Source organism: Salmo trutta, chromosome 24 (genome assembly GCF_901001165.1).
Source record: "Salmo trutta chromosome 24, fSalTru1.1, whole genome shotgun sequence".
In the NCBI taxonomy this organism is placed as follows: domain Eukaryota; kingdom Metazoa; phylum Chordata; class Actinopteri; order Salmoniformes; family Salmonidae; genus Salmo; species Salmo trutta.
In genome coordinates, this window is record NC_042980.1 from 40,202,366 (window position 1) to 40,214,588 (window position 12,223).

At 48.5% G+C, this 12,223-nt stretch overlaps 1 protein-coding gene across 8 annotated transcripts in view; it reads right to left on the minus strand.

Moving 5' to 3' along the window:
• Positions 1–7,116, minus strand: part of LOC115161305 (peripheral plasma membrane protein CASK-like) — a 224,508-nt gene extending 217,392 nt beyond the window's left edge. For 5 of the 8 annotated variants that reach the window (XM_029712186.1, XM_029712185.1, XM_029712189.1 and 2 more), the window contains exon 1: positions 6,347–7,115. In XM_029712186.1, the coding sequence (XP_029568046.1) occupies positions 6,347–6,405 (59 nt within the window). In that variant the 5' untranslated portion in view covers positions 6,406–7,115. Of the gene's footprint in view, positions 1–6,346 lie in introns of all 8 variants that reach the window. The other 3 variants (XM_029712184.1, XM_029712182.1, XM_029712187.1) reach the window with 1 other exon arrangement.
• Positions 7,117–12,223: the final 5,107 nt, after the last annotated feature.

The following is a 12,223-nucleotide window of genomic DNA, read 5'->3' on the forward strand; positions in this document are numbered from 1 at the left end:
CTGGCCAGTATATAAGGTTAATTGTTTTGTAGTTTGGTCAGGGCGTGACAGAGGGTATTTGTTTTATGTGGTTCAGGGTGGTGTGTTTGATTAAGGGTGTTTGATTTAGTATTTCCGGGGTTTTGGTTTATAGTCTGTTTATGTATTTCTATGTCTAGTCTGGTGAGTGTGTTTCTATGTTGGTTAATTGGGAATGGGACTCTCAGTTGAAGGCAGGTGTTGTCTATCTGCCTTTGATTGAGAGTCTCATATATAAGGGTGTGTTTGTGTTTGTGATTTGTGGGTGATTGTTCTGTGTAAAGCCCTATGCTTTGCCAGACTGTTATTTGTTCGTCTTCGTATTTTGTATGTTCATTCTTATAGTAAATAAAAGTCAAGATGAGCATTCACGTACCTGCTGCATATTGGTCCACATTTTCTGATGACGATTTCGCACTATCGTCGGAAGACGAAGACAATCGTGACAGAATCACCCACCACCAAAGGACCAAGCAGCAGAGGAAGGAGCAGACGGCGTTCGAGGAGGACAAACGAGAGAAGTGGACTTGGGAGGAAGTTCTGGACGGGGTCGGACCTTGGCATCAGGCTGGGGAGTATCGCCGCCCGCAGTGGGAAATAGAAGCAGCCAAGGCAGAGAGGCGGTGGTACGAGGCCAGAGACGCGCTGAGGGAGAAGCACGAGAGGCACCCCCAATAAATTTTTTGGGGGGGGCACACGGGTAGTTTGGCTAGGCGAGGCAAGAGCCGGAAGCCAGCTACCCGTGGTTATATGGAGGAGCGTATGAGGTGGGGAGCGCCATGTTTCGCTGAGAAGCGCAATATCTCACCCATACGCACGCACAGTCCGGTGCGAGTTATTCCAGCCCCTCGCAGGTGCCGTGCTAGAGCGGGCATCCAGCCTGGTAGGAGGATGCCTGCGCAGCGCATCTGGTCGCCGGTACGCCTCCGAGGACCAGGCTACCCAACTCCCGCTCTACGCACGGCTACCATCAAGCCCCTGCACAGCCCAGTCTGCCCTGTACGAGCACTCCGCTCGTGCAGGGCTACTAGTTCCATCGAGCCAAGGCGGGTTGTGCAGGAGGTAAGATCTAGACCGGCTGTGCGCCTCCATAGCCCTGGGTTTCCAGCTCCTGTCTCTCGTGCGGACCCGGAAGTGCGTCCACCCAGTCCGACTCGTCCTGTTCCCGCTCCCCGCACTAAACGGCAAGTGCGTAAACCCAGCCTCGCCAGTCAACAGTCGTCGGAGCTGCCCGCCAGTCAACAGTCGTCGGAGCTGCCCGCCAGTCAACAGTCGTCGGAGCTGCCCGCCAGTCAACAGTCGTCGGAGCTGCCCGCCAGTCAACAGTCGTCGGAGCTGCCCGTCAGTCAACAGTCGTCGGAGCTGCCCGTCAGTCAACAGTCGCCGGAGTGGCCAGACTGCGCTGACCTGCCGGAGTGGCCAGACTGCCCTGACCTGCCGGAGTGGCCAGACTGCCCTGACCTGCCGGAGTGGCCAGACTGCCCAGACTGCCCCGAGCTGACAGACTGCCCAGACTGCCCCGAGCTGACAGACTGCCCAGACTGCCCCGAGCTGACAGACTGCCCAGACTGCCCCGAGCTGACAGACTGCCCAGACTGCCCCGAGCTGACAGACTGCCCAGACTGCCCCGAGCCGACAGACTGCCCAGACTGCCCCGAGCCACCAGACTGCCCCGAACCGCCAGACTGCCCAGACTGCCTGGAACGGCCAGAACCTGAGCCGCCTCCAATATAGGTGGGTTGGGGAGGGGGGGTGTAGCACAGTGCCGTCGTTGACGGCAGCCACCCTCCTTTCCCTCCCTTTAGTAAGGGGGAATTTTTCTTTTGGGTATTGTTTGGGGGTATTTTTTTAAATTTTTTTTTTAAGGTGCTTCTGGGGTAGCACCTTTAAGGGGGGGGTACTGTCACGTCCTGGCCAGTATATAAGGTTAATTGTTTTGTAGTTTGGTCAGGGCGTGACAGAGGGTATTTGTTTTATGTGGTTCAGGGTGGTGTGTTTGATTAAGGGTGTTTGATTTAGTATTTCCGGGGTTTTGGTTTATAGTCTGTTTATGTATTTCTATGTCTAGTCTGGTGAGTGTGTTTCTATGTTGGTTAATTGGGAATGGGACTCTCAGTTGAAGGCAGGTGTTGTCTATCTGCCTTTGATTGAGAGTCTCATATATAAGGGTGTGTTTGTGTTTGTGATTTGTGGGTGATTGTTCTGTGTAAAGCCCTATGCTTTGCCAGACTGTTATTTGTTCGTCTTCGTATTTTGTATGTTCATTCTTATAGTAAATAAAAGTCAAGATGAGCATTCACGTACCTGCTGCATATTGGTCCACATTTTCTGATGACGATTTCGCACTATCGTCGGAAGACGAAGACAATCGTGACAGCAGTATCCAAATCCATCGGATGTAGTGATCACAATATAGTAGCCATATCTATCCAAAGTTCCAAAGGCTGGGCCTAATATAGTGTATAAGAGGTCATATAAGAACTTTTGCAGTGATTCCTATGTTGTTGACGTAAAGAATATTTGTTGGTCTGTGGTGTGTAATGAGGAGCAACCAGATGCTGCACTTGACACATTTATGAAATGGCTTATTCAAGTTGCTAATAAGCATGCACCCATCAAGAAAATGACTGTAAAAACTGTTCAATCCCTGTAGATTGATGAGGAATTGAAAAATGGTATGGTTGAAAGGGATGAGACAAAAGGGACGACAAATAAGTCTGGCTGCATAACCGATTGGCAAATATACTGCAAATTGACATGTGACTAAACTGAATAAAAAGAAGAAGACACTATACTATGAAACAAAGATAAATGACATAAAGAATCATAGTAAAAAGCTTTGGAGAACGACACATTGTTTTGTGTAAAGTGTTATGAAATGTAATTTCATGTAATGTTTCAAATTGTACATAACTGCCTTAATGTGGATGGACCCCAGGAAGAGTAGCTGCTGCCAGCTCCTCACTCCCCTGCAAACTTGGTCTTGGGATAGCCGAAGGATGGATAGAGAGAATAGATCTAACAGCAACATGCCACACACACGCACACGCACACACGCAAACACACACACACACACACTCACACACCAACACACATGCTGACAGACAGACAGGATTTGTGTGCAAGGTCAGTGTTCTAAAAATGAGAGCTTAGGCCAAATCCCGCTCATACACACTCACACACACCTAAATCTCGTTCACACACACATACCCTAGGATAGCACACTTCAGAAACCCTACTATTCCCCACACAGTCAGTGCTAAGCCGATCTATATATATGCCTATATAGGCCCTACATACACTATATATACAAAAGTACGTGGACACCCCTTCAAATTAGTGGATTCGGCTATTTCAGCCACACCTATTGCTGACATGTGTATAAAATCGAGCACACGGCCATGCAATCTCCATAAACAAACACTGTCAGTAGAATGGCCTTACTGAAGAGCTCAGTGACTTTCAAAGTGGCACTGTCATAAGATGCCATCTTTCCAACAAGTCAGTTCTTAAAATTTCTGCCCTGCTAGAGCTGCCCCAGTCACCTGTAAGTGCTGTTATTGTGAAGTGGAAACGTCTAGGAGCAACAACGGCTCAGCCAAGAAGTGGTAGCCCACACATGTTCACAGAATGGGACAACACTCACTACCGAGTTCCAAAGTGTCTCTGGAAGCAATGTCAGCACAATAACTGTTCGTCGTGAGCTTCATGAAACGGGTTTCCACAAACCTAAGATCACCATGCGCAATGCCAAGCATCGGCTGGAGTGGTGTAAAGCTTGTGGTGTAAAGCTTGGTGGAGGTGGAATAATGGTCTGGTACTGGGTCTGGCTGGGCTGGGACTGGGTCTGGGCTGGGATGCACTGGGCTGGTACTGGGCTGGTACTGGGCTGGGCTGGTACTGGGCTGGTACTGGGCTGGTACTGGGCTGGGATGGGCAGGTATTGGGATTGGGACTGGGAATGAGCTGGGATGGGATGGGCCTGGGCTGGTACTGGGCTGGGCTGGTACTGGGCTGGGCTGGAATGGGCTGGTACTCGGCTGGGACTGGGACTGGGCTGGGACTGGGCTGGGCTGGAATGGGCTGGTACTCGGCTGGGACTGGGACTGGGCTGGTACTGGGCTGGTGCTGGGATGGGGCTGGTACTGGGCTGAGACTGGGCTGGGACTGGGCTGGTACTGGGTCTGGGCTGGTACTGGGTCTGGGCTGGAATGGGCTGGTACTCGGCTGGGACTGGGCTGGGACTGGGGATGGGCTGATACTGTAATGGGCTGATACTGGGACCTGGATGGGCTGGTAATGGGACTGGGCTGGTACTGGGTGGCGATTGGATTGGGCCTGGATTGGGGCTAGGTTGGGACTGGATTGGGACTACGTTGGGACTGGATTGAGACTGGGTTGGGACTGGATTGGGACTAGACTGGGACTGGATTGAGACTGGATTGGGCCTGGATTGGGACTGGGGATGGATTGGGACTGAGCTGGGACTAATTGGGACTGGATTGGGGTGGGACTGGGTTGGGCTGGGCAGGCCTGGTACTGAGCTGGGACTGCGCTGGTACTGGGTCTGGGCTAGGATGGGCTGGGGCTGGGCTGGGACTGGGATGGGACTGGGATGGGCTGGGCTGGGATGGGACTGGGATGGGACTGGGATGGGCTGGGCTGGGACTGTGGAATGGGGCTGGGATAGGCTAGGACTGGGATGGGCTTGTACTGGGGCTGGGACTGGGCTGGTGCTGGGATGGGCTGGTAATGGGACTAGGGTGGGACTAATTGGGGCTGGACTGGTACTGGGACTGGACTTGGATGATAGCATGGTAAACTATCCCCAATCCTGATCCCCAATCCTGATCCCCAATCCTGACTAGGCTACCTGTAGGCCCAGTCAGTACACACAATGGTCACACACACACACACACACACACACACACACACACACACACACACACACACACACACACACACACACACACACACACTGAATAGCAGGTACTTCCTGGGCCCTAAACAAGACCCTGTCAGTGTGTTCTCAATTTCTCACACAGGTTTCAGGCCTGCCTAAACTTGTTACAGAAGGCCCAGTGCCTAGTCAGTACACACAATAGTCTCTCTCTCTCTCACACACACACACACACACACACACACACACACACACACACACACACACACACACACACACACACACACACTTGGAACATAACCTGATCCTGTCAACATGATGATTAACGTGTGGGAAAGGCACTTGTTAACCACGTGAAAACCTATTATCCTAGATATAATGTACTGTTGTTTAGAGTAATGCAATGGCAGGCTCTTTCCCATTTGTGTAATTACAACAAAAAACGAATTCCCATTACTACGTAATTACAGTGGAACTATTATGCAAATAACCGAGTGGAGAGGACACTAAGGCCAGGATTGAAAAGACAGACAGACAGACAGACAGACAGCCAGACAGACAGACAGACAGACAGACAGACAGACAGACAGACAGACAGACAGACAGACAGACAGACAGACAGACAGACAGACAGACAGACAGACAGACAGACAGACAGACAGACATGGTTCTAATGTATTGGGACTTCATGACTGCTGAACCACTGAACCACATTCTTCATGGTCCTCCTACACTGGGAGACTCATACCCACAAGCATCTGTGAAAGGAGGCTCAATACAACAGAATAAACAGAATGGAACGGTGCTGTCACTGCAGGAAAATGCAAGCAACTACAACACACGACTAAGAGGAAAGATAAATTCATCCACAGAGAAGTAATCAGAGAAGTAATCAGAGAAGTAATCATGCATTTTCACTGGCTCTGAGATAATTACATTTCTTGAGAGTGAGCAAATGAGGAAGAGATTATATCTTCACAATAACTGCATGTAGCCTAGTCACAACTGCAAATGACAATATGTCAGTATATGACACATGCTATTGTCTCACACCTATAAGAAATCACAGGCCATTACTTAACTGACAATACCAATAGAGGAATGCTAGAAGGACACGTGTATCTTGCACAGGAGATTGAAAGCTATGAATTAAATGGTGTAATTTAGACTTGGTAATATGCACTACAGCTCAGCTGTCATGTCCAATGCAGTGTGTGTGTGTGTGTGTGTGTGTGTGTGTGTGTGTGTGTGTGTGTGTGTGTGTGTGTGTGTGTGTGTGCGCGTCCACTTTCCACCAAACCATGATGAACTGTGAAGTGCCTGCCTTTCATGTTGTCACACGCACGCACGCATACACACACACACACACAGCTAAAAAGGAGATACAATGTAACTGCAGCTTGCAATACAAGGCAACGTGACACTTACTTTCCAATGACCTCACACAGCTCGTAGACATCTTCAAACAGCACGTCGTCGTCTGCCATGGTCCGACGGGGCTGGGGAAATAATTTCCCCCAAATCCGTCCTGAAACGTATATTCCCAAAGCAAATAACCACAACCGACGTTAAATAGGTGTAAACACAAACTCGTTATGTTCCCCGTAGTCTAGGCTACTTGAAGCTTAGACTAACCACCAAGTAGTTGGGAATAAAGATTCCCCAAATTCCAATGGGTGGAAAATTATTGTTACCCCAACACGATGCGACTATGCGAGTGGTTCGGCTACAGGGCAGAGCTTCAAGGCAACGTGAGTTCTTCAATAATCCCTTTGGCTGTCTCCGGTTCGGCCCCGCCTTGCCCGGGTTTCCCCGTTTCCTACCTAGGCTACTTTCCTCGGAGCCTACGGTGGGAATGTCAGACGTTATAAACAATCTGAGTTGCGTGCCCGTCCGCTGATCCACGGTATTCAACAGTCCAGAACGCACGTAGCCTACAACCCGCTGCAAAAACTACAGCTGACTACTCTGTGTAGCTTGTTGAGTTGAAAAACAAAACGAGCTATTTACTGTAAATACTCTTATTCTAAAGAACACATCCGAATACTGTACATTCTTCACATACCAAAAGAGGTGAAAAGGTTATATAGTTTTGTCGCCCTTGAAAAGCGCGCATGGTGCCCGTACACACGCGACTCGATCAGGTAGGTAAAACTATATATTGGAAATGGGCTTCGGACAGAGGATCACTAGCCTCTCTCTCTCTCTCTTTCACTTTGTCGTTGCTCTCTCTCTGTCGCTCCCTTCATTTACAGTCATTGGTAGCTCCTCTTTCAGAGAGCTTCCAGAATGACAAAGCTCCTCCCACCCAAGGTTATGAAACTGCTCCGCTCTCCTCCATTACGGTTCCGCAGGAGCGGCTGCGTTCCGGGATCACCATTGAAACATACGGTGCTTGAGCCAAGATGACGAAGCGGGAGCGCTGTATTGTTTTTTTTTTGTCGCAGTTTCTTGATTCACAGTTTCTTGATTCACACTAACCGCAAATTACAAGGCGCAATAATCCAAAGTGCGAAAGACAGCCCAGCACGCACAAGTTGGCATTTAAAAGCCTACTTAAGAATTCTTGAACTCAAACAGAGCTCATGCTATGCAATAGAATGGGCATAATACATTGAGACTATAATAACATAACTATAACAACAGCCTTTTTGTGTATTGGTTTTGTCAAAAGGGAGACCTGGAAAAGAGTAGCCTAGACCTCAACAAGTTGACTGAAGCGAAAATATGCTGGTACCCAGTCTATAGTAAAAAACGTGATTCGGATGATGAGAAAACAGCAAGGCTATTATAAATCATCTGGAAACAGACACTGCTAGAACGCCATCACAGAGAGCGGTAGTGCATTGACTGTTCCATTAGGTATTTAATTAAGGAGTAGGGTGTCTGGTGGAAGACTTGTGTACACAGAGTGAAGTGAAATCAATTCAATTTCAATTTAAGTGCTACATTGCCAAAGGAATTGAAATAGATAATGAACAAAAGTGAAATAAAGAATAAAAAATTAACAGTGAACATTATACTCACAGAAGTTCCAAAATAATAAAGACATTTCAAATGTCATATTATGTCTATATACAGTGTTATAATGATGTGTAAATAGTTGAAGTTCAAAAGCAGAAAATAAATAAACATAAATATGGGTTGTATTTACAATGGTGTTTGTTTTTCACTGGTTGGCCCTTTCTTGTGGCAACAGGTCACAAATCTTGCTGCTGTGATGGCACACTGTGGTATTTCACCCAGTAGATATGGTAGTTTATCAAAATTGGGTTTGTTTTCCAATTCTTTGTGGATTTGTGTAATCTGAGGGAAATATGTGTCTTTAATATGGTCATAGATTTGGCAGGAGGTTAGGTAGTGCAGCTTAGTTCACCTCATTTTGTGGGCAGTGTGCACATAGCCTGTCTTCTCTTGAGAGCCAGGTCTGCCTACGGCGGCCTTTCTCAATAGCAAGGCTATGCTCACTGAGTCTGTACACAGTCAAAGCTTTCCTTAAGTTTGGGTCAGTCACAGTGGTCAAGTATTCTGCCACTGTGTACTCTCTGTTTAGGGCCAAATAGCATTCAAAGTAATTATCTTTTTGTTTTCTCATGATTTGGTTGGGTCTAATTGTGTTGCTGTCCTGGGGCTCTGTGGGGTCTGTTTGTGTTTGTGAACAGATCCCCAGGATCAGCTTGCTTAGGGGGCTCTTCTCCAGGTTCATCTCTCTGTAGGGGATGGCTTTGTTATGGAAGGTTTTTGAATCACTTCCTTTTAGGTGGTCTCTCTCTCTCTCTCTCTCTGTGGTTGCCCCTACTATAACATTGATGTCCATTCTAAATTGATCATCCCCATTTGGTGACAAAACACACCCACCTCTCTCACACACACACACACACAATACACACACACACTGCATAACCGGTAATTCCTGGGCCCTAAACAAGCCCGCACCTGATTGGCTAATTAAGGCAGAGTGAATAGTTAGGGAGTGTTGTCTAGCTCCAGACAAGATTTTTGTTGTCCAGAAAAAAAGGTTTAGTTTAGTTCTATTCAAACAATCTCCAGAGAGACCTCTGCTTTTGTAAACATTGACCGTGGGAGCAATGAAAGATGCTTATTTTACATGTCATCAGGCATCACACATGCACGCACACACACACACACTGTCACGGCTGTCGTAGAGAGTAGCGGACCAAAGTGCAGCATGTGTGTAGTTCCACATTATATTTACTCTGTGAAACTCATGCAATACATCAACATAACTGAATAGACAAAAACAACAAACCGTGACGCAGAGGAGAACAAACACTACTCAAAAATAATCACCCACAAAAACCAGGAAGAAAAACCCCTACTTAAATATGATCTCCAATTAGAGACAACGAGGACCAGCTGCCTCCAATTGGAGATAATCCCAAACAAGCCAACATAGAAATACAAAAACTAGAACCTAAGAACATAGAAATAGAAAACATAGAAAAACACAAAACACCCCCTGTCACGCCCTGCACTACTCTACCATAGAAAATAACATCTTACTATGGTCAGCACGTGACAGTACCCCCCCCCAAAGGTGCGGACTCCGACCGCACCTAAACACAACAACAACCCCCCCCCCCAAAAAAAAGTGGGGTAGGGTGAGTGACAATTGTCTATGGCGGCTCTGGTGCAGTACACAGAACCTTACTATCCAGCAGAGGATGTGGCTCTGGTTCGGGGCGTAACCCCCGTCTCAGGAGGTTCCAGGCTGCAGACTGGGAACTGTCGCCGGAAGCTCTGGACTGGGAACTGTTGCCGGAAGCTCTGGACTGGGAATGCGCACTGGAGGCCTGATGCATGGGGCTGGCACAGGTGGCCCCAGACTGGTAACATGCACCTCAGGGTGTGTACAGGGAGCAGGAACAGGACACACCGGACTGGGCAGGCGCACTGGAGGCCTGATGTGTGGGGCTAGCATAGGTAGCGCCAGACTGGTGACACGCACCTCAGGGCGAGTGCGAGGAACAGGCACAGGATGTACCAGGCTGGATAGACTCACTAGAGTCCGGGTACGTGGGGCAGGCACAGGGTATACTGGGCCGTGGAGGCGCACTGGAGTTCTGGAGCTTATGGCTGGCACAACCCGTCTTTGCTGGATGCTCAACCCAGCTCGACAACTGCAAGGCGCGGGCACAGATCGCACCGGCCTGACCGCAAAACACGGTGCTTGCCCCGTCACTCGCTCCCCACGGTAAGCACGGGGAGTTGGCTCAGGTCTCCACTCTGACTCTGCCAAACTCCCCGTGTGACCCCCCCCAACATTTTTTGGGGGGGTGCCTCTCAAGCTTCCGTCGTTGGGCTAGCTCCTAATAGCATCGCCGTTCCGCTTGCGCCGTCTCCACCTGCTTCCATGGCAGGGTCTTGTCCCCTGCCATTACCTCCTCCCAGGTCCAGGACGTCCTCCATTCTCTCTTCTCCCGAGCCCAGGATCCCTGCTCCTCCTGGGCACGCTGCTTGGTCCTTTGTGGTGGGTGATTCTGTTACGGCTGTCGTAGAGAGTAGCGGACCAAAGTGCAGCATGTGTGTAGTTCCACATTTTATTTACTCTGTGAAACTCATGCAATACATCAAAATAACTGAATAGACAAAAACAACAAACCGTGACGCAGAGAAGAACAAACACTACTCAAAAATAATCACCCACAAAAAACAGGGAAAAAACCCCTACTTAAATATGATCTCCAATTAGAGACAACGAGGACCAGCTGCCTCCAATTGGATATAATCCCAAACAAGCCAACATAGAAATACAAAAACTAGAACCTAAGAACATAGAAATAGAAAACATAGAAAAACACAAAACACCCCCTGTCACACCATGCACTACTCTACCATAGAAAATAAAATCTTACTATGGTCAGGACGTGACACACACACACGCACGCACGCACGCACGCACGCACACACACACACACACACACACACACTTAAATCACTCAGCAAGGACAATGTCTGCACATTTTACATTATGGCCTCTGCTGATGATAGTCTGATGAAAATTGGCCTGTTACTTTCACTCTCTGATAGAGAGTGAGAGAGAATGAGTGTGAGGGAGGGACCAGCAAACTAACAGAGAGGGAGGGACCAGCAAACTAACAGAGAAGGAGGGAACAGCAAACTAACAGAGAAGGAGGGACCAGCAAACTAACAGAGAAGGAGGGACCAGCAAACTAACGGAGAGGGAGGAACCAGCAAACTAACAGAGAGGGAGGGAACTGCAAACTAACTGAGAGGGAGGGACCAGCAAACTAACAGAGATTGGGAGGGACCAACAAACTAACAGAGATTGGGAGGAACCAGCAAACTAACAGAGATTGGGAGGAACCATCAAACTAACAGAGATTGGGAGGGACCAGCAAACTAACAGAGATTGGGAGGGACCAGCAAACTAACAGAGAAGGAGGGACCAGCAAACTAACAGAGAGGGAGGGAACAGCAAACTAACAGAGAAGGAGGGAACAGCAAACTAACAGAGAGGGAGGGAACAGCAAACTAACAGAGAAGGAGGGACCAGCAAACTAACAGAGAAGGAGGGACCAGCAAACTAACAGAGAGGGAGGGACCAGCAAACTAACAGAGAGGGAGGAACCAGCAAACTAACAGAGGGAGGGACCAGCAAACTAACAGAGATTGGGAGGAACCATCAAACTAACAGAGATTGGGAGGGACCAGCAAACCAACAGAGAGGGAGGGACCAGCAAACTAACAGAGATTGGGAGGGACCAGCAAACTAACAGAGAGGGAGGTACCAGCAAACTAACAGAAATTGGGAGGGACCAGCAAACTAACAGAGATTGGGAGGGACCAGCAAACTAACAGAGATTGGGAGGAATGATCAAACTAACAAAGGTTGGGAGGGACCAGCAAACTAACATCGATTTGGAAGGACCAGCAAACTAACAGAGATTTGGAGGGACCAGCAAACTAACATACATTGGGAGGGACCAGCAAACTAACAGAGATTGGGAGGGACCAGCAAACTAACAGAGATAGGGAGGGACCAACAAACTAACAGAGATTGGGAGGGACCAGCAAACTAACTAACTGAGATTGGGAGGGACCAGCAAACAAACAGAAATTGGGAGGGACCAGCAAACTAACTAACAGAGAAGGAGGGACCAGCAAACTAACAGAGAGGGAGGGACCAGCAAACAAACAGAGAGGGAGGGAGAGACCAGCAAACTGAGATTGGGAGGGACCAGCAAACAAACAGAGAGGGAGGGAGAGACCAGCAAACTGAGATTGGGAGGGACCAGAAAACAAACAGAGATTTGGAGGGAC